Raw genomic sequence first — 21,902 nt, 5'->3', positions numbered from 1 at the left:
ATCTATCAGTTTATTAATTGATTTGCATCTAAAGATGGAATCTTTCATGTTGAAAGATCTTATGCCATACTATAGATAAATATATTTGACACTCTGCAATACAAAACCTCTGAGTTACTTGATATAGTACATCAACCAATCTGAATATCTATGTTACAGCACTGTGTATAACTTATATGCAATTCGTGTCTGCCTATTGCTTCAAACAAAGTTTTTAATGGATGCAGCATTGTAGAAGCTCTTTCTTATTGAAATTCTTAATTAATTTTAAAACAAACACTCCAATAATACAATTTTTATTTTTGTGAGGCCTTCCGTTTTCAAAGAAAGTATCATCAGACCCATAACTGAAATAAAGTGGTTATTGTAGTAATATAGACAATTTTGTACTAAAATAAAAACACATGTGCATTAGTTATGGATGCAGCAGTTAACTATTAATATTTTTTTAGCTGAGGTAATGAAAGGGAAAGTGACATGTAAGTATTTTTCACAATTTGGATGTAAGTGCATATTCATAATCTACTGTCTATTAGAAGAAATAATGGTGTAAGTCACACATGTTTTCATTGGTTCCTAAACAGCAGCATGAACTTAATTGCCAAACAAAATCTGTTATAGTAGCGGCAATTATTGCAGTGTACTAGTAGTGCAATTATGAATTACCACTGTTTCTACAATTCCTATGCCAGTTATTTAGCAGATGTAGTTTCGGGTTTCATTTGTGGGTTGGTAGAACAAAACAAAAGAGATCATGGTATAACAGCTAATAAAATACCTGAGAATATATGGACTGTGTTAGTTAACATATTGAATACTCTCCGTCTTACCAATTACATTGTACAAGAGTTAAAATTCTAATGGTAGGTATTTATTATAGGTCTTCTGACTATAATGTTACCCTGCTGCACAGCTTGTACAGAGAATACTGTGAGGGAATTGGTTTTCTGATTTCTATATAGGCTATTTGTTCAACCTCCATTTCATGTACCACAAAGATATATACACTATGTGTTAAAACCTGTGTAAAAATAGATGAACACAAGATTAAATGATCTCTAGTCTTAGTAAAAAAATACAGTATTTGTCAAAGGTATACATACAGATTTAATTATAATCTTTCTAATAAATTATTTTATACCTCGGAAAATGATGTTTAGACAGTGTTCAAAACCTTACTTATTGGTTAGAAGATGTTCAGATACCAATAACTTACGGAAAGGAATAGTTTGGTTCATGTAGTCTTTAATGTTATTTCACAGATAGATGTTATAGACAAGATAAGTTAAATGTGTTTCTTAAAATAATAAATATTGAGTTTTTCCCTAATTTGATCAAATGAAGCCATGATATATAGTTAGTAGGATAGGTTGTTTAATGCTAGAAGGGTTGTAATAAAACATCCTCATATGTAAATAAGCGTTTTTAATAAACATATAATATACTGTGAGAATTTATAACAAATTTATTTATTGATAACAATACTAACAAACACAATACTTCACCAATACTGAAGTTCAAACAATACCACAACCCAACTCTTTTTCTTTCATTTTTTTCAGAGTGTAAAATTGTAATGGAAGTACAAATTTAAAATAGCATTAAATTGCTCAATAAATGTTTTATTTGTATAGTATGCTGTTATCTTTTATACAAAATAAGACAGCTCTGTGACTCCTAATTCTATCTTCAGTAAAGCTGATTTTTCTTCTTATAATATATTTGTTAATTATAAGGTAAATCTATGCATGCTTTTGTATTTTGCAATACCCTAGTCTTGTCTCAAAAACATGCTAGGAAGAATCAAGTAAACCCTTAAACACTCTTCTTTGAAATTCATTCATTAAATTTTTATTCAGATTCCAAATATCAGTATTAAAATCAGATGCTACTTATATTTCCTTCTTTTTTCTTTGTGTAGAGTTTCAAACAGTCTAATCTCATTATAGTCAGGGATTTATATACCATATTAGTTTACAAAAATTACAATTTATATTGTATGTAAACATGTGACAAGCAAAAAATGTACTAGGCCTAATTGTACAAATCTATTTTAAATTAAAAAATATTATATTTAATTAATTGTAAGAAAATTAAAAACTAGATAGTATTTCAGTTTGGTTTTAAATTATTGTAATCAGGCACATATTTCATGTACTCTCCCACGTCACTGAATATTTTCTTCCCATATACATAGGCCCCTTTTCACATACCTGTGGGTGGCATATTGAAAACCAGATTTATGTCTTATATTATAATTACACATATAATAATAGAATAAAAATAATTCATATATTTATATAAACAAAAACTAATTCCAAAATTCATATATGTATAATTAGAAATTTTAAAATTACCTATTACTATGGACTCTCTATATAGAGTTATACTTTTACAAAGAAATAATACAATCATACACGAGTAGTTCTAAACATGAAGTATCAAATGTCTCAGTATATTTAAATTAAGTAGACCTCTTCTTACTGTAAAAGCTAAATGGTCTTAAACCTTTATACAAGAACCTTCATCTTATTGGTTGAGCATTAGCGAAACATCACTCGAGGGACTGCAAAAGTTTTACATCCTGCTATAGGCTTAACATGTTTCATGCAACCTCAGTTAAGCCTGTTACACAACACATTGTGTGACATACTCCTACCTTGAGTAGACAGGATTAACTGTAACTAACAGTTAATTTACAATTCTCTATATATACAATATATCTACATATTGTTTTGGGACAAGCTTTCTAATTTGTCTAAGTAAGTAAATTACTCTGGAGAGCTTGACAGAAACATTATTTACATGGGCATTCCAAGCTAATTTAGAATCCAAGGTTATACCTAATATTTGACACTATCATTAATCTTAAAGCCTAAGTCAGTTTCACGATTACATAAACTAAAAATTATAGATTGAGTCTTAGACTGGTTTAGCATAAGACCGTTAGACTGAAACCAAATGAAACTTTCAGTAATATAATTATCCATTATACCAGATAGCATCTCTAGCTTGTTTCTACAGAAAAAAGTTGAGTCATCGGCAAATACAACAGAATTACAATTAACATTTACAGGCAAATCATTTATATGTACAAGAAACAAAAAAGGGCCCAAGACCGATCCCTGTGGTACTCCGCAATTTATATCTACTATTTCAGACAGTTTGCTGCCAATACAAACTCTCTGAGTGCGACTGCTTAAAAAAGACTGAAAAAGATTTAGCTCCACACCACTTATGCCGTAATAATGTAATTTTTTGAGAAGAGTCACGTGCGGAACACAGTCAAACGCCTTTGTGAGATCGCACAAGGTTGCTAAAGTGCTACAGTGAGTTTCAAAACCCTCCAATACAGATACCACAAGACCCTCCACTGCATCCACAGTTGACCTACCTTCTCGAAAACCAAATTGAGAATTTGAAAAAAGAGAGTGCAACTCAAAAAAATCACTCACCTGGTGCTTCATCACTGTTTCTAACATTTTTGAAAAAATTGGCACAACAGAAATCGGTCTGTAGCTACTAGGAGATGACCTTTCACCCTTCTTAAATATAGGGACCACCTTAGAAACTTTTAGAGCTTGAGGAAAAACACCTTTAACCAGACAATCGTTGACACAAGTTGTTAGGGGCTCCACAACACACGGTAACACTTTCTTTAACAGGCCACTACTGATATCATAGATATCTTTACACTGCTCTTTTTTTATGCTATTAATGAGAGATAAGACATGCTTTTTTTAATAGTATAATTTCTTATGGTATTATTCTTTGGGGAAACTGCAGTGATGTACAGAGAATCTTAATTCTACAAAAGAAAGCTTTAAGAATTTTAACAAACTCTCCTTATAGGGCACATTGCAAACCTCTTTTTGTTCAAGAAGGTATTCTTACTGTGATAAATCTGTATATATTTGTTTGTTTATGTAATGTTAAGAATAACTTGCAGGACTATTACACGAGGAATGAATTTCATCATTACCATACTAGATTTAATGCGCTGTTAGATTTACCATATGTTAGGTTAGCAAAAACTCAAGCATCACATAAAGTTATAAGCATCAAATTTTTTAATAGATTACCTTCTAGTGCCCGATCTGTGCCTATAAGTAGATTTAAAAGAGTGTTATATGCCTGGTTAAAAGAAAACCCATTTTATCATGTACAAGAATTTTTTAATATGCCTGACATTGATGTTATTTTTTAAGTCTATATGTTATGTCTTTTAAAGTTTTATTGCTACATGTTGTGTTTTTAAAGTAGTCTAGTCATTGTATTTTATACGAAAAGGTTTAAATCATAACTTAGGCTGTGACGATGTCTATTGCACTGTTTCTTGTGTTAAATGACAAATAAATTTTCTGATTTCTGATTCTGAATTAGTGTCAAAAATAAAAATCTCATCCTAAATTATTTGAAGTTTGTTAATATTAAATGAAATTGCCATATTGTATGTTTAAATGCATTAAAGAAATATGGTAAGTAACCTGCTTGCAAAAGATCTGTTCGTATTGATTTACTAAGAATATTACAATTTGAATGTGAATAATTCACTTAATTACATTAGTTGATTAACAATAGATTAAGTAAAGAAAGTTATACAATTTTGATTATTATAATTCATTTGATTATGGAATAACTTATGGATCTCGCTCTCATTTGCGTGCGTTTTAAAATGATGGATGTATTGCAGGCATATTGGTCACCATCCCTCAAATTACTACTATCTTTTACAAATAATGTTACATTACATTTAGTACTCTAATATCTTTCAAAGTACATTTACCACGTCACTATTTAAATTATGGTACTTTTAATACTTTCTGTTACTAATACTGTTAATACTATTATTTTTTGTTTGTTTAGTGCTCTCTAGATGCCCATAACGAGGGACGTTTGGAAAATAAGTTTTCAAGGCATATGAACGGTGAACATAGTTTAGCAGGTCTACCAGTATTAGTGGCAGGGTTTCTGACTGGCCCATAATCCTTGGAGTTAATAGGATTAAATACTGAATTCCAAATAATATTTATGTAATACATAACAGATAATAAAATAAAAAAATAAATTGTGATTAAATATACATATACAAATCAAACTCTAAGTTTAATACTAGAGCAATCAAATCAAATCAACTTATGTATGAGAAAGACAAGAAGAAAATATGAGATATTAAAGTAATAAGTAATTGGTACAAAGAAAATAAGGTACATAGAAATTAACCATAACCAATACGCATGGTTTTGACAACATTAAAATAAGTATACTGAAATACTCAAAGTGTGTTCTATAGTGCATTGTTAAAAATGTAATTATTAGTCTTACAATCAAATTGTTAATTTTAATATGCTAAGTCAAATGGGCATTACAAATACAAAAAACACAACTTATTTTTTTTGTGAAGAATGTTGAGTTTAACTCCATTTCACCTTCTTCTTAATGCAGCATATAATAGATTTGTATGGACTCAGTATAACTTATATTAGATTTCCTATAGTATCTCATGAGATTTTTTTGGCACTTCTGATGAGTATTTCAGATAGACTTTCACACCACTGACAACATAGAACTTGATAAAAGAAATACCCGTAAGCAACCTGAACCTCAGCCTAAAAATCAAATCATGAAGACTTTATATGATAAAATATGTTATACTTTTAAAAGAATTTTCTGATACTACAGGAGGTAGAAAGGCAGTAGAATCAGTCCCTCTGGATGGCAATAGCGATGCCCATCCCGCCTCCGATGCAGAGTGATGCTACTCCTCGCTTACCTCCAGTCCGCTGCAATCCATATAGCAAAGTGACGAGAACTCTGGCTCCTGCAACCCAATCAATCATCACTTACAGCATGCGCAGGATATGCTAGTTTTTGTAGGAATTGAAGATACACTAATATTGACACTAATGTAGACAGGATTGCACTTTTTCCACATCACTCAAGTTAAATCAAAAAGGAATCACTTTTAAAATACCTTTAAGGAAAGTTTTGGAGCTTCTAAGTTGGTTATTACGGGACAGAATATCTCAACTGAAAATATGGCAACACATTGTACATATCTCTCAACATGGCCAACCACTACCGTCATAACGAATTAGCAGTAAACATCATCAAAACTGCCTAAATGGCTTTTGGAAGGAGATACGAATGCATGCCATGTATACCAGAGATCCCAATGAATGATGAGGTCAAGTATTTGGGTGTAACTCTTGATGAACACCTGTCATGGACTTCTCATGTAGAAAGTTCAAATGTAGACATTCTCTGTACAAAGTTGAGTTCCAACCTCTTTGCAATCAAAAACATCAGAGCTACTACTGGTGAAACAACTACAAGAGTTGCTTATTTTTGCTTTATTTGAAGCTCACATGAGATAAGGTTTAGTAGCATTGGGAGGAACCTAAGCTAGTCAGATTTGTTTTCTCCAAAACAAAAACTCTCATTCAGAACACTTACAAGACTGCAACCACCTGACAGCTGTAGAGAAGCCTTAAAACCCATAAGATCCTAACTATTGTATCACTATACATTCAAGGAAATGTATGAGGCCAACCAGTTTACGGTTTTAGCAGTTCTACAAACCGTAGTAAACAACCAATCAGGTCCTCCTTGGAAAATTCACCACCTTTGTCTAGACTATCAAATATGGCGGAGTGCTCCCTTGCTATTGCAGGACAGTCAAAGAGCAGGTTTCAACAGAAACCTCATGCTCATCACACATTCTACAGAGCACTGGAGAATACAAATCTGTGATGATGCTTTCTCAGATGAACAAATATAAATAAAATGAAAATAAAATCAAGTATACAAAATTTTAAACCAATCTGTAGTTATTTTCTCAAGAATTCTAAGACTTCACATACCTGAAGCTCCAATAGGATGACCCAGAGCAATGGCACCTCCACTGACATTAACCTTTGAGGAATCGACTCCCAACTCTCTTTCAACAGCCAGTGCTTGAGCAGCAAAAGCTTCATTTAACTCATACAAATCCACATCATCCTTGTTCCAACCCGCTTTCTCCAGCTGAAAAATTTTGATGTATTAGTATTGTTAATAAATATTTAGACATTTTTTCAATTAACATCTACTGAATGAAGATTAAATCTTTATAGTGACGTTGAAATACCTCAATATAGTAACTGTGTTATGTTAGTAAAGTTTTGAGGCATTATGAACCAGAAAACTTTGAAGATATAAGTAAATATTATTGCAATTATGTATTTTACTCGACTATAGTCTACTTACTTCAGTGAGTGTTAAGAGTAAAATAACCACTTACAGACATGATGGGAAATATTGTTTGAACAATACTGTGATTAGTTTGAATAACTGTCTCTCTTATTTAAACAAACTGCATGTAAAACTTTGTTTATACAAAAATACATTACATGTACTGTACAATCTGATGTAAATTTACACTATATGAGAGATCACACTTGATACAAGTACTTTTAAAGCATATAAATAAAAAAATGTATATTTTAAAAGAAAATAGTCTATTCAAATTCGAAAACAAATGAATTTTAATTTGACACTGTCTCTCAATGAAACCTTTGATTGTATTGGTTTACACAGGAGATAAATCGTCCATGAGTACAAGGTGTATTAAAGGTCCGGGGGATTATTTCTGAGATCTGGTGCTAGGTTAGCATAACATAATTTTGATTGTTACCGTTTAAATATTTATTACCTGAGTCTCTCAGTCCACAAAGAGTAGTCAGAATAGATGAGTTATCTCTTGTGTAACTAATACAATCAAGGATAGCACTTACCTGTCTCATCAATATCTCGAGGGAAAAAATAGTCCACATGGAATCAACTTCCCAAATAACACTCTTATTTTAAAAATGCAAGCAAAATCTTTCTACTTAATTTTAAAATTTGTTTTACAGAATTATTTTGTATTTAGAGTACAAGATATTTTACAATCTAGGCTATTTTCACTGCAAATAATAGTGATGAGGATGGTATGACAAGAGGAATTTGGAATAGACTGGAAAATAGATAATGAAAATATCACGTGAGCCGTACTTGGACATTTATGGTACATCTGTACCTACATCATCTTGTGTATTTATAAATATTTACTGACCACCCGCCGCCTGACAGCAGGAACAGGACCATAGCCCATGATCTTAGGATCACATCCACCTTCAGCATATGCCACGATACGAGCAAGAGGAGAAAGTCCTCGCTTCTGAGCTTCTTCTGATGTCATCAACACCACTGCGGCTGCGCCATCGTTGACTCCTGACGCATTGCCTACTGTCACACTGCCATTCTGTGTGCCACAACACATAATACTCCATCAGAACAAAAAATGTTTTATTTGAAAAAGGTGTTAGTGTTTTTTTTATTAATAAAATAAAAAATAATTACACTGTAAAATATCAAAATTAAATAAATTTATTATACTTATAAGACCTTGGGGTATTTGACCTCCCTTAATATGATAAAAAAGATAATACTAACAGGGGATTTTAATATAAATAAAAGAATAGTTTCTCCAGATAACGCTTAATTTTTAAATTTAATTAATTATAGATAATTTAATACCTATTGTCAGTTTTACAACTGAACTAGACAGGATGCTTGCCTTGATCATATAATAAATAGTTTAGGTAAAAAGAATGTTAAATGTCAAATTCTGGAATTTCTGATCATGATGGTATTGCTTTAAAATATTATGGCTTAGATTTTTAAATTAATTATATGACAAATCAAAAGCCTCAAATCAATTTAAACTGAACCAAGCAGACTGGCGGCAACAAACTTTGTTTTTTTTTTTAAGAATGCTGTGTAGTTATGGGTATTATGATCAAAGTCAAAGTTTAAATGTTTTACACCTCAATTGTATAAACTAGAGATCTAGTAACAATACTTTATTATAGTTTTGAGTTAAGTAAGGGTGTAGAAAATGAAATTACTAACAAGAAAACACACACACACATACACATATATATACGAGAACAGAATCAAGGTAGAAAAGACATTTTCCACTGGCAGATATGTTACAAGTGCTACAAATAACTGTACAAACAAACCCTAAACCTGAAAGATTAGAACACATATACCCTGTAGATTTCAATAACAATATTACGTAGTTCCTAATTGGAATTCAAATTATTATTTAACATTATTTAAAGAATCTCAAATTATGACATTCACAAGCCTGTATATCGTTTGTTACTTCAGGTAAAAGAAAATGTAAACCGCTTTAAAAATAGACACGATATTCATAGGCATCACACAAGAAGTAAATACTTGTTAGATTACATAAAAATAATTTTATGAATAAACTATTTAAGAAGTTACCAGAAAGAGCATGGGATGTTCCAGTCAGTAAATTTAAAGTTACAATGGAAAAATGGCTGAAAAGTAAGGCTTTCCATGCTAAAATGCAAAACTGACAAAATTGCATGCATAGCCACAGATAACTTCTAGTTATAAGATAGTTTTCTTATATTATGTATGTAAATAGGTTTAAAAGATGTAACATATTTAAAGATAGATGTAATATATTTATAGATCTTACATCTTATAAAGTAACATATGTTGACTTTGTCTATAATAGAACCTTTAATCGTGATATGATTTTCAATATTTTGCACAACTGTAGTTATTTATTGTGAGATGAGAGCAGAGCACTTAAAAGTATGCAATACATGAAAATCGAAGTACGGGAATGTTTTGTAAATGGAAAAATCAACAATTATGTACATGAGATTTATATTACATTTACTTAGGCGAACACACTAAATTTTATTATGTTAATAGCACTCACAGCATTACTTTTATGAGGCACTCCCTGGCATGTATCTTTCACTCTTTTGCTTTAAATATCTTTCACTCTTTTTTGCTTTAAATGTAACTGGAATATTATCTCTAATTAAGAAGAGTTATTTAAAATAAATATATTTTATTTAAATAATCCACTGAATGAAATTTGATGACATTGTAGAACAACACCTGAGCTATAAGAGTACCAAAGACTGTCCATTCAATCAGCTGACTGCAAAACGTGACTTATTTTAACATGATTGCATGATTGATCATATCACGCTATTGCCTTGTATACAAATTTAACCCATTAACCACTTATCACAGTACCGTCTCGTGACGGCTGACGTGGTACCAAAACACTGATCACAAGAAGGTACCGTGATGAAGACATACGTTATTAAATATTTGTTTAAACAATAGTATGGGCTCAAATAATTAAATGTATGTATTAAAACTAAACAAAAGTACATATACTATACATATAAATATGTTTTAATCCCAGAAAAAATGTGAATCAAGGTATAATATTAATCCATCGCGCTTTTTGCGTATTTGCTATGATTTGTGTAAGGATTATAACTGTGTTTTATACTAAACACAATTTCTTGCTTTTAAAATTAATTTTTTTCACTTATTCTCAAAATTAAAAAATTTGTATATACTTTAGTGCTTATAAATTACAGTATATTATAACCTGTTTCATTAGCTAAAAAAAATGGCTGTCAACCAAATAGCAATAAAATTTTTATGTTTTGTGAGAGTTTTGCTAAACCCTTGCATTTTTTGCATATTTAATTTAATTTGTACAAGGAAGTTAGACACAAGAATATTGAGTGGCTAATGGGTTAATATATATTTCTTGGTATTGAAAAAAAATTGTATATGAAAATATCTTCAATATTTTTACTAAGTGTTGAACTTGAAATTTTAGTTCTGTTATTAGTAACATTTTTGTTTTCAATTCCAACGACAAATTTCACAAAAACCACTGTTATGGAGGATTTTTAAAGATCAACATATTTTAAAGGTATCAAAATGCAATATGATGTGAGTAAAAAAACTCAATTTATTTATAAACTTGTAAAATATATTTTGTAAAGGAACAGAGTCCTGCCAATATAGAATTTCTGACTTGCAGATCTACAATCACCACTGTTTCAAAATAAAAGACTATCTTTGATTTGATAAACATGTTTTAAAGTCTATAAAAATGAGTTATTTTATGAGACCAAACTATATTATCTGATGATAACACTTAAAATCATATGTTGATAGATACCTTAACAAAAAATGGTTGGAGTTTAGCCAATCCTTCTAAAGTAGTGCCATGTTTAGGATATTCATCCTCTGATATCACTTTGTCTCCTTTGGAGCTTTTTACCGTTACTGGTACTATTTCTTTTACAAAGTGACCTTGCTTTTGTGCATTCTCAGCTCTCCTCTGAGATTCTACAGCTTGCTTATCTTGTTCTTCTCTTGAAATTGCAAACTGAGTAGCCATGTTTTCCGCTAAAAATAAAATAAACACATGAATGTTATTAATTTTTATATATATGCTTCTCATTGCTGAAAATTAAAAAAAAATATTAAGCCTATATTACCATGTTAAATTAATGTTAAGAAATCTTCTTTACATCTTAACCTGAGGACCACCCTTAATGTTGACTCTAAACCTCCATCAAGAGAATGCTTTATAAGAGCTGGATTACTCAGTCGTGAACCATCCAAGGGGCAGCCATTCTTGAAGTTGCTTGAATTGAATCTTGTATACTCTTGGATAAAGCTTTACTCATTTTACAAATTATTGGGTTAAGCATCCATATTGTTCATCGAAATTAATATTGGAATTATAAATAAAATTGTATTGTACAATATAATTGGATGGATATAACAGACAAGACTACTAGATGCTGGAATAAATCACTGTCAACTTTTTACGGTACCATATCATCTTATTGCTTTATAAAATATTTTGAAATAAATTAGTATTACTGCAAAATAATTACATTAAGCTTAATTTAAAGTTTAAATTTAAAACATTTAACCCTTAGCACGCCGTAGACGGAATAATCCGCGATGTTTTTAGGTCTTATAATGCCAAAGACGAAATAATCCGCAGATCGATAAAAATATATTTAATTACTGTTTTTGAAGTTTATAAGCTCAATATATAAGCCACAATACTAAGTAATGTACTGGCTTGACCAAATAATCCAGTTGCAGCTGTCAGCTGGCCGCAGTAGGTAAGCAATAAATTGTTTTGTTGCTGGCAGCTGTTCTCCCACTCCCGTCTGTACGCCAATGACGATACTATCCGCCATTACCGACTGTCAATGGAGCACGCATTGTGCCTTTGGGAAGTGTTCTTGCGTTGTCATTCCTTATACAAACAGTTGTAAAAAGTTATTGTTACCATGTTTTCGGTGTTATAATCAAGTTTTTATTGTTTCTTTTCTGTTGTGTAATTATGGCTGATCACCCAGACGATTCTGATTATGACGATTTTGTTGCTAAAGTTTTGAATGCTACGTTTTCTAGTGCTTATAATGATGTGGATAAAGATGATATTAGTGATATTCTTTTAAACAATTATACTGACAGTGACGATAATGAGGATGTTTTCATATTTTTCATCACATGTATGATTACTCTGTAACCTGAATTTGATTTTTATTTATATATTCCATTGTTATGAAAAAATATAATTATTTTAATGCAAGTATTACATTATTGTAAAATTTTTTTTGTGTGTTATTAGTCATTAGGAAATGAATAAAAAAATTAGCTTTAAGGAATTTTCATTTTCATTTTTTCACCTTAAATGAGCGTAATCTGAAAAAATGCTAAATTTAAATCGGCGTTCAAAGGGTTAAAGTATAATTAGCAGAATTTTAATATCCCATCTCTTATAGAATTCAAGCTATTGCTGTATGTTTATCAAATCAGCTAAATCATGAAAAATAGGAATTCCTAGGGGCTAAAACTCAATTAAAAAGTAGTATGCACGCAATTCTTTGTGAAATAATGGATTTCTGTATAATGTACGGATAACTTTTACAACATCAGTAAAGTTGTGCTGTGATACGTCTCACATTTACCTACCAGTCTCTCCCATGTGCAAGTTGAAGAAAGCATCTGTAAGTCCGTCGGAAATCATGTGGTCAGTGAGGGTCGTGTTGCCCATCTTGACCCCGCCACGGAGATGTATGAAGTGGGGGGCCTGACTCATGGACTCTTGTCCACCACACACGCACACACACTTGAGTCCCCCACCTGCAAAGACTGGCTGCCCACCACCACAGACCTGCAAATAGACTTTTTATAGTTACTGTTCTTCCTTATTGAATACAGGAGTAGCCAATACAGCTTTTAAATATTCAATACTTCAACAGCCGCTTATGAAATATGGTTTATAAGATTATATTTAGATAATAAAACCCTTTAAAATTATAATAAAATTATTGCTTTTTTTATTTACACTAGCTGTTACCTGCGGCTTCACTTGCAATTTTAAAAATCAAAGTCTGTAGCCTACTTAGTCAAATGTAATATAATGGTTCTCGATGATAATTTTTTTGTAGGTATAGGAGCATTTCTGGTTTAAATTATTTAAATTTCTGATGCCACAGCTGAGTTTGCCTTGTTGCCACAATCAAGAATATTTATATATATATCTCAAAAACCTATTTGGGCAAAATAAAAAACGCTTACTTCCAGTTCTTGTGATCTACTTCTAGTGTGATGTCTTTCCAGTGGCAGAGATGAGTTTGCCTTGTAGTTCTGATGAAGGCAATACATAACCTACACCTCGGTCTAAAGATCCGGGTGTTTCAATTCACTTCTAGTTTATTGTATTTACTCCCCAAGAACCATCACCCAAATGTCCCTACATTTGTGTGATGATTATTACATAGAAAATCATTAAGCCAGGGTATAATATTGTGCAAAATTTATACATTTTATATGTTAAAATTTAGAAAAATATTGTAGCGTTACACTTCCACTTTACACTTCCTGTATATAGGAAAACAAAAAGAAGCAACAACTCTTAAGGATCATTATCATACACTCTCTCAAAAGTGACCAGTGCCATTTGGGGGAGCTGCTGCATCCAGTATATTGAATTAGTAAACACAGAACTGTACTGTTTTTATGTTTCTAATTAACTCTTTGGACGCAATCATATTTGAGAGAAATGCCATAGTGTTTTTTGCCATAAAAATATTACAAAGTTATTATTTTCAAAGATATCAACTTAATTTGTTATATTTCTACTTCAAATAAACGGTACATTCATATGTAAATTTAAAACTAAATTTCCTTTCCAAAAATAAATAACCTGTAAAAATTTATTAAAAACCATTATTGGTTTTGTGCCATATAAAATCTTCAATAAAAAAATCTAAGTTGACATTAGTAAGGTATTTTACATGTATTTATAAGTCTATACAAACAAATTTTTAGGGCCAACATCAAATTTTCCATTTTTTGAAACCGGTCCAGATTTGTACATTTTTGACCAGTTTTTCGTTTTAAACATAAAATTTATGTTTCATACATACATTTGCTCAAAAAGTAAATCAAAACTGAAATAAAATATTGGGTTCATGACAATATCACATGTTTACTTAAAAAAATAAAAAACACCAATTACAAGACAAAACAAATACAAAAATGGACAGAAGCAAGTCTATCTTTTTCCCCAATTTTTATTCACTACTTTAATACAATAAAAAGTAATAACAAATAAACAATGCAATTGTAACTAGAAACAGGTATCAATTACACACAATGTAAACAATCACAGACTGTCTGCACTGGTGCTAGACTGAATCACCTGAGCTTTGTTATCAAGCCCATGGACTACCAAAATACGAAACCTAAACAGATAGGATTTTTCCGGGTATTTGCCATTGTTCAGAGAAAGAAAAAATCAGTAACACAACATTTCGAGATCTGCAGTCTGATCTCTCCTTCAAATACAGTACTAACCTAACATATAATTACAAACTAGGTTAAAATAAACAAATCATACCAGAGCGTTGTGACACGAATATGTCAGGAATCACGACCACCATGTTGTGTGTCAACTTTACTAACTCTCAAACATACACTTAATAAAAAACTAAACACAACACTAATTATTAAAACTGAACTAAAGAATACAGGTTACAACCTCCTACATTAGAAACTGAGGCATTTCTATGAAAACTGCCAACATCCGTACTGTACAGACGCTGGCACTGAAAGGGTTAACTATAATCTCAGTTAATTAGGGTATTGGCTTCCTACAATTTTGAATTATTAATTTAATTTAAAAGTGTAGCATTCTTACTTGAGTCCTGATCCACAGAGCATGCTTACAGAATACGCTGGTACTGAGTATGATAGTCCGGCCTTGATGGCGGCTTGACGAGCTGGATTCTGACCCTCACCAGCTGTGAGACCCTGCATCATATTTCCTTCTTACAAGATGAATTTATGATATGCTTAGGATTACTCATTAGGTGAACTCTTCATTCAAATAAACAGAATCTTTTATTATCAATAATGATTGGTAATATGTTGGTATATGTAATAGGTCAAATGTTTGGATCTTTTATGGGAGTATTGAATTTGTTTACAAACTTATTTATTCTGCTATTTTCTTGTTGCTATCATGATAACCCATAAGACCAATGTAAAAATTTTTGTAGACCCCCAGCCAATTCCCATGAAGTGACATCCACTATAATCAAACTCATATAGAAATGAAGTTCATGCACAAGTTCAAGTCTATAGGTCAGTTTGTTTTTGACATATAGTGGACAGACAAACATATAGACAGAAATAATAATAATAATAATAGTAATATTATTATTGCACAAAACATTTGATAAAATTCATATTGTGCATTTCAAACTGGTACATTGTCACAAACAACTGTAAGTAGCTAAACCTAAAATAATAAAACTACAAGTCATAAAGGTTGTCATTGAGAGATTCATTGATACTGTAGTCTCATTTCTAAATAAATGCAATGTTCAAGATTTTAGACAATGGTCTTACTTCAAGAAGTTTCAATTGTACTGATAACATTTTGTATAGATGTATACTTATGTATTATGAATGGACTTTATTCAAACATTACCAGATTATGTGATGAGTAATATAGCAGAATCTTATCTCTTGTGTTATAAGAAAGATTCTAAGAAATAGACGTCTGTTATGGAGTGCCTTTTGAAACATTTTAAAGATATTACATTTCTCAAGAGGCCACATATTTAATGTGACATTTCCATGATGTTGTTATTGAGACATATAGTATGATGGACCAATAACAATCAGCTGACATAGTTGTTTGAATGTCAAAATGGTGACATCATTTTAACGATTTTGTCTAAAGCACCTTTTAAAATATAGCAACAAGAGCATATGTTTTAAAATTAAATCTTAATCTCAAAACAGTTTAAAATTAATATAATATTGCTAAAATGAAATAATATTCAAAGAAGTCATTGAAACAACAATAAACACTTGAAAAGATAATGCCCTCAGTGAGGTTTGAACCCTTGCCAGTGATCACTACAATTCAGGGAACCACTTCTATTGTAATTGAGATGTCAAGTCTTATCTCTAGATAGCTGATTATGTGAAGATCAGCACAGTTTGTAGTGATAAATGAAGGGTTTACTATATTTAGTTTAAGTCAATCCAGTTGAATTAAAGATAAGAGATTATCTTGTAATGATTGGTCGAGTACTGCAAGTCCAAGGATAAGTTACATCAGTGATAATACTTTCTTATCTCTAACTGAAAGTGTGGAGGACAATAATTCAAATTTTTTGAAAGATTTTTAAGATTTCACACTTCAAAATTAGCTTATGCGTCAAACTAATACCTACCAGCTGTAACACCTAAAAAACTGTTCAGTTTTAACTGAAATTTTCATGTAGAAACATTTTTAAAAATCACTGTAATTTCATAAATTTTAAGGAGCTATACTAACAAACGACCTTTCACCACATAAAACATGCTACACTGTGTCATTGTTGAATGATAGACTTCACTAAAGCTCAGTCACATAGGCTACAGTTTCCAAAACCAGTGTATCGTGAAAACACTAAAAAATACATGCAATTATTGGAAAATAAATGTAGAATGTTCTATTAAAATGACTATCACCAATGAGGTTAAATAACAGATGTACACTAAAAGTATGCCTGTTTACCTGAAAAATATACTACACCTACACTGTTAATACTGGCTTCATGAAACAACCTTTCCCTTCACTGTTATTTTCACAGAAATGTGAGCTCTACATTACTGACAACTCCAAACCCAAAATAACATTGCTGTTGTAACATTTTTTTTTTGTGAACCTTAAATTTTTATAACAGAGAGTAAGAGTTAGATTTTATTAACTTTGGCAGACAGGCCTGATCAACCTGGAAAATCCATATCAGCTGGCTATTAAACAGCTGCAGCTCCAGCTGGCCAAACAACAATTGACTCCTACTTCCTGTTGGACTTTGTTACTGACTGTCAGGCTTCACGAGGCTTATTCTCTCTCTCTCATGGCGATAGTTTGAAGATTGTTTCAGTTGGAAATTGAGTCTCCACGAGGTTATATATAATGTCTTTACCTACATTGCTCCCTTCCTGGCCCATTACTGGATTGTTGCCAAGGTGAGTTTATTTTAATATTCTTTTTAAGTCAAATAATGTGTGCTACCAAGAAATTATAAATACTTTTGAATACAGATACTTGGAATTAATTTTTCTTTTCTCAAACCAACCAGAGTAAATATATTAGTGAAATTAAGAAGCAGAAATTACTTGAGCCTTTATTAATTTGTAAGTTGTAACTCATAAATATAAATCCTTTCAAATTGTAAATATTATCATAGTGTTTTAATGGTTCATATTTTCTTAGATCCAAACATATGTTGTTGCAATGGTTAGAACTTTTATTTTAAATAATGCATTTGAAATAACAACAAAATGTACTTTAGGTAATAAATAGTGTTTGTGTGGCCTATAAGTTAAAAATTATCTGTTAGTCTGTTTTATTTTTGCTGTTGTTTGTAAATTCAGGATAATAAATGTTGGTAATTTATGCTACGTGCTTTGTCAAAATGTAAGTAAGAAAAGGCAATTTGTAGAATAGGAAACAAATATGAAAAGATGTTTTCAAGTGAATTCTATTTAAAGCTTATTTTAGTTAATAATTTATTGTTGGAATTTAATTAACAATATCTCATTATATTGACTACTGTATATTGAGTAATTGATGACTAATAATTAATTTTTGGGGTTATTTACATTACAAACCGATTATATATCTCTCAAAATACTTCATGTTAAGATTATTTCACGGAATATTTAGGTTTCATTGTTATTATTGTTAACATAAAAATTTTACGTGCTATTCTGAAGCAACTATTATACATCTTTTAGTGTCAAATATTTTTGTAGATTCTATTGTCTGAATTGTGCTCAGGGATTTGTTCGGAAGCGGTTTGTGTGCCTCCACATAGGTCTGCGTACCACTACCCACCCAGTGCCCGTGCTATACCTGCTACTGTTCCTTCCTCCCTGACCGTGAGCCCTTACGGAGGCGTATGGTTGTGATCTACGTAGTTGAATAATATACTTATAAATATCTTTCTTTATTGGATACATATTGATGTTTAATGTGCTTTGTGTAAAATATGTGTCTAGTTTATGTAAGTATTGTTTGATTGATATCTATGGGTAAAATACCAGAGTACTAGTGGCCAGCCAAGGTAATGTTGTTTAGTGTATAATTACTGGTGTTTAGGGTATATTGTATTGATAAATCTAAGGGTTACCTGTACCCTCAGACTGTTGAGATCCAAATACAGAAATGGTAATAAAACCTTTTTTCCATGATATGAAATGTAAAATTACATAATTTTAATAAATATTTCATTTGATAAATGTTTCTTGTGCAATAAAAAAAAAAAAAACAGGCTCTTAGAATTTTTATAAACTTAATGATTACATTGAATGAGTTTAGCTTTCTTACATGTATTTCCTTTTCTTAAATTTACCTTGTATTTAACTCACTCTTACTTTGGTTGGTTATAAGGTCATTAATTTTACAACATCATTCAGTAACGGGTCTTTTCCTTGTTCTGACTCCGTTCTCCTACCACACTACTACTGGGAAACAAGGTGGCGCCCTCGGATAGTACCGTTAACAGTTAACTCTACTACGCCGTTAACTTTGTGAAAACCACACCTACCCTTCCCACCCCCTAGACTGAGCAAACTGGGACTGCTACACTGTACACCAATGCATTCATTATCTCAATAGCTAACTGGTCATTTTTATATAACTGCTCAATTAATAAACCTGTAAGCAAAGATTACAAAGATAATTGACCTTCGTTTTCAATTATTCACTCCGTCCATTCAAACATAGATTGGAGCGTATTACCTATTGGTTTCTACAAATTCAAATCTCCTCTATCAATTGGTACCGAAAACACTGCGTCTCATCCACAAAATTTGATTGGACACACCAGATTATAAATTTACAAGCATTGACCATAGTCATGTATAAAATGATGATTAGTATAGAATAAATAAATAAATAAATAAATAAATATATATATATATATATATATATATATATATATTATATATATATATATATATATATAAAATAGGTTAGTATACTTTCTCACTGATGGTTAGTATAGAATTTCTACCCTTGACTTTATTAGTTTACACAGAGTATGTGGTTTGTTTAACCATTGCTATACTATACACAGCTAAAAATTACAGTTCTTTACTCTATGGGTGGACTGACCTTCCCCAATTTCATAAAAAATTGTTTCAATTTAAAGAAAAATACCACATACCAAATGCTGTTGTTCAAGACATTTTGAATATTTTCATAAAGATGAATGGAATTTTCTAAGTATTCTGTCTACGATTTATAAGTTGCATTATAAATTTATTAAGATCATGATAAACCTTATGGTTTACAAAAATATAAGTTAACCAGCATGATAATTAAAATGCTTACTTGTCCAAAAATCACTTCTGAAACATCTGAAGGGTCAAGGGAAGCACGTTTTAAAACTTCTTTTATGACGACACACCCCAAGTCATGAGACTTGAGAGTTGACAGTGACCCACAGAATGTACCTGAAAATAAAAAAAAAATCAATTTTCAACAAACTGAAGAAATATAAATGTGCAATTATTAAATTTAAATGTACCTGATTACACATACAATCTAGCCAAATTTACTACTACACATTTATTTACCATACTTCCCCATCTTACTTCCAAACTGCTTTTAAATTGCATTTTATCTAATATGGTCAAATCCATTTTAATCAAAATTTGCACCAGTTTGACTACTATTAAATGAACATGATGGAATAATACGATGTAATTATTTTTGAACGATTATGTTAAATACTATTATTTATAATATTTATTACAGTTATGAATATAACTGTAACTTATAATAATATAATATAATAATATTTTGAATTTATTTTATTTGGCTGAGTGTTAGTGAAGCCTATTACTTGGTGGGCTGAAAAAATGTCATTTCTCTCTGAATGTCTGCACAATATCCCTAAAAGGAACTGAGTTCGGCGTGGGTGCATTTCGCTTCCTAGTGAATATTTCTGTGTTGGACTTAGGGAAACCATGATGACAACAAGAAAACAGCAGGATATATAAATTTATAAACAAATTAAGAACACCCACATGAAATTTAAATATTTCTTTCAGAAAATAAAAATAATAGAGTGAAAATCGGAGACAAGATTTTATTTTGAATCATTCTTGTGTTGTAGTATTCTCCTATATCATACCAGAACTGTTATTAATTAAACACTTTGTTACTAAACATAAATAAACAAAAATGAGAATGTATCATGTGGCAAGAGATCTCAAGAAATATTTTATCTGTTAAAATTAAATTTTGCATGAAACTTCATTTCTAGATAGTCAAGAGTGAGTTCTATGATGGTGCATGTCCAACCAACGTTTCTGCCAGGGGGATGTAAACAATTTCTTTTTTGTATGATTGTCTGTCCGTTTCGCAGAATATAGACTTGCAATTTTTATACAACCTCAGTGAGGCCTGTTACAAGACACATGGTGTGGCATGTTGCTACCTTGTATTATGTATTATTATTAAAGGACTCTATTTCACAATTAGGGCAAAAATCTTGCTATTTACAACTCCCAGTGAGCAAACAGCATTTTGTTTCTGCTCTAAAACTGGTACATCTACACAAACAACCTTGAGCTGTACAATCCAGTTATGCTAATGAGGAAGGCACCTCAAAACAAGGCAAATTGGCATACTGTATATATTACGTTAAACATACTGATCATACAGATTAATCTCACACATACGATTAATTTATATGTTTTTATTTAATACTACTATAGTAGTTAAACTGAATTATTATACAAATTAGTATATAGTAATTATAATTCATAAAAGTTGTAATCTATTGTCAAATTGGTACGTAATATTTGTACACAGTTTCTCTATTTTTTTCTCACCTCAATTTCTTACAAAAACACAGATAATTTTGGCCGTTTGTTTTTTTAAACATAGAACTTGAAATTTTTGTTCAAAACTGGTTAGTAGTGGAAATTGCTGTTATCTCTCACCGATTTTCTACATGACTTGGTCTTAACATTTTTATTATAAAACCTAAATTAGTTTTCTATTTATATGTCTATAACTGATTACAAAGCTCAGACTGTGATGATGCCCTAATCTGTAAGATGACCTCCTGAATATTTGTCAAGCTTAAAATTGCATATAATTTATTATGATACCTGTGGTTAGATGGAGGTGTTAGGAATTATCTGAGCTTAGTATATATTCCTTAAGTTTTTAAGAGATATTGTAACAAAATCCTACCAATTCTCAAAAAATTTTGTATTTAAGTTGAATTGAAGCTCTTACAAAATATTTTCAGATGTGGAATGAAAAGTTGTCCTCTTCATTAGTGACAAACTAGAGAGGTATTTAGATGTCCAAAATAAAAATACCACATTAAAGGTTATCAATAAAGTAATTAAACACAATGTTTAGTTCTACAAAACACAAAAAAATAAATGCT

At 30.8% G+C, this 21,902-nt stretch overlaps 1 protein-coding gene across 1 annotated transcript in view; it reads right to left on the bottom strand.

Annotated features, from left to right (window-relative positions):
* Positions 1–1,408: 1,408 nt before the first annotated feature.
* Positions 1,409–21,902, bottom strand: part of LOC124360168 (acetyl-CoA acetyltransferase, cytosolic-like) — a 32,648-nt gene continuing 12,154 nt past the window's right edge. The window contains 8 exon segments of the mRNA XM_046813547.1: positions 1,409–5,821; positions 6,864–7,026; positions 8,099–8,284; positions 11,066–11,295; positions 12,889–13,042; positions 13,045–13,090; positions 15,122–15,234; positions 19,826–19,947. Of these exon segments, the coding sequence (XP_046669503.1) occupies positions 5,703–5,821; positions 6,864–7,026; positions 8,099–8,284; positions 11,066–11,295; positions 12,889–13,042; positions 13,045–13,090; positions 15,122–15,234; positions 19,826–19,947 (1,133 nt within the window). The 3' untranslated portion in view covers positions 1,409–5,702.

Source organism: Homalodisca vitripennis, chromosome 4 (genome assembly GCF_021130785.1).
Source record: "Homalodisca vitripennis isolate AUS2020 chromosome 4, UT_GWSS_2.1, whole genome shotgun sequence".
Lineage (NCBI taxonomy): Eukaryota > Metazoa > Arthropoda > Insecta > Hemiptera > Cicadellidae > Homalodisca > Homalodisca vitripennis.
The sequence above is the reverse complement of the archived record's forward strand: the minus strand, read 5'-3'. Positions and strand labels throughout refer to the sequence as shown.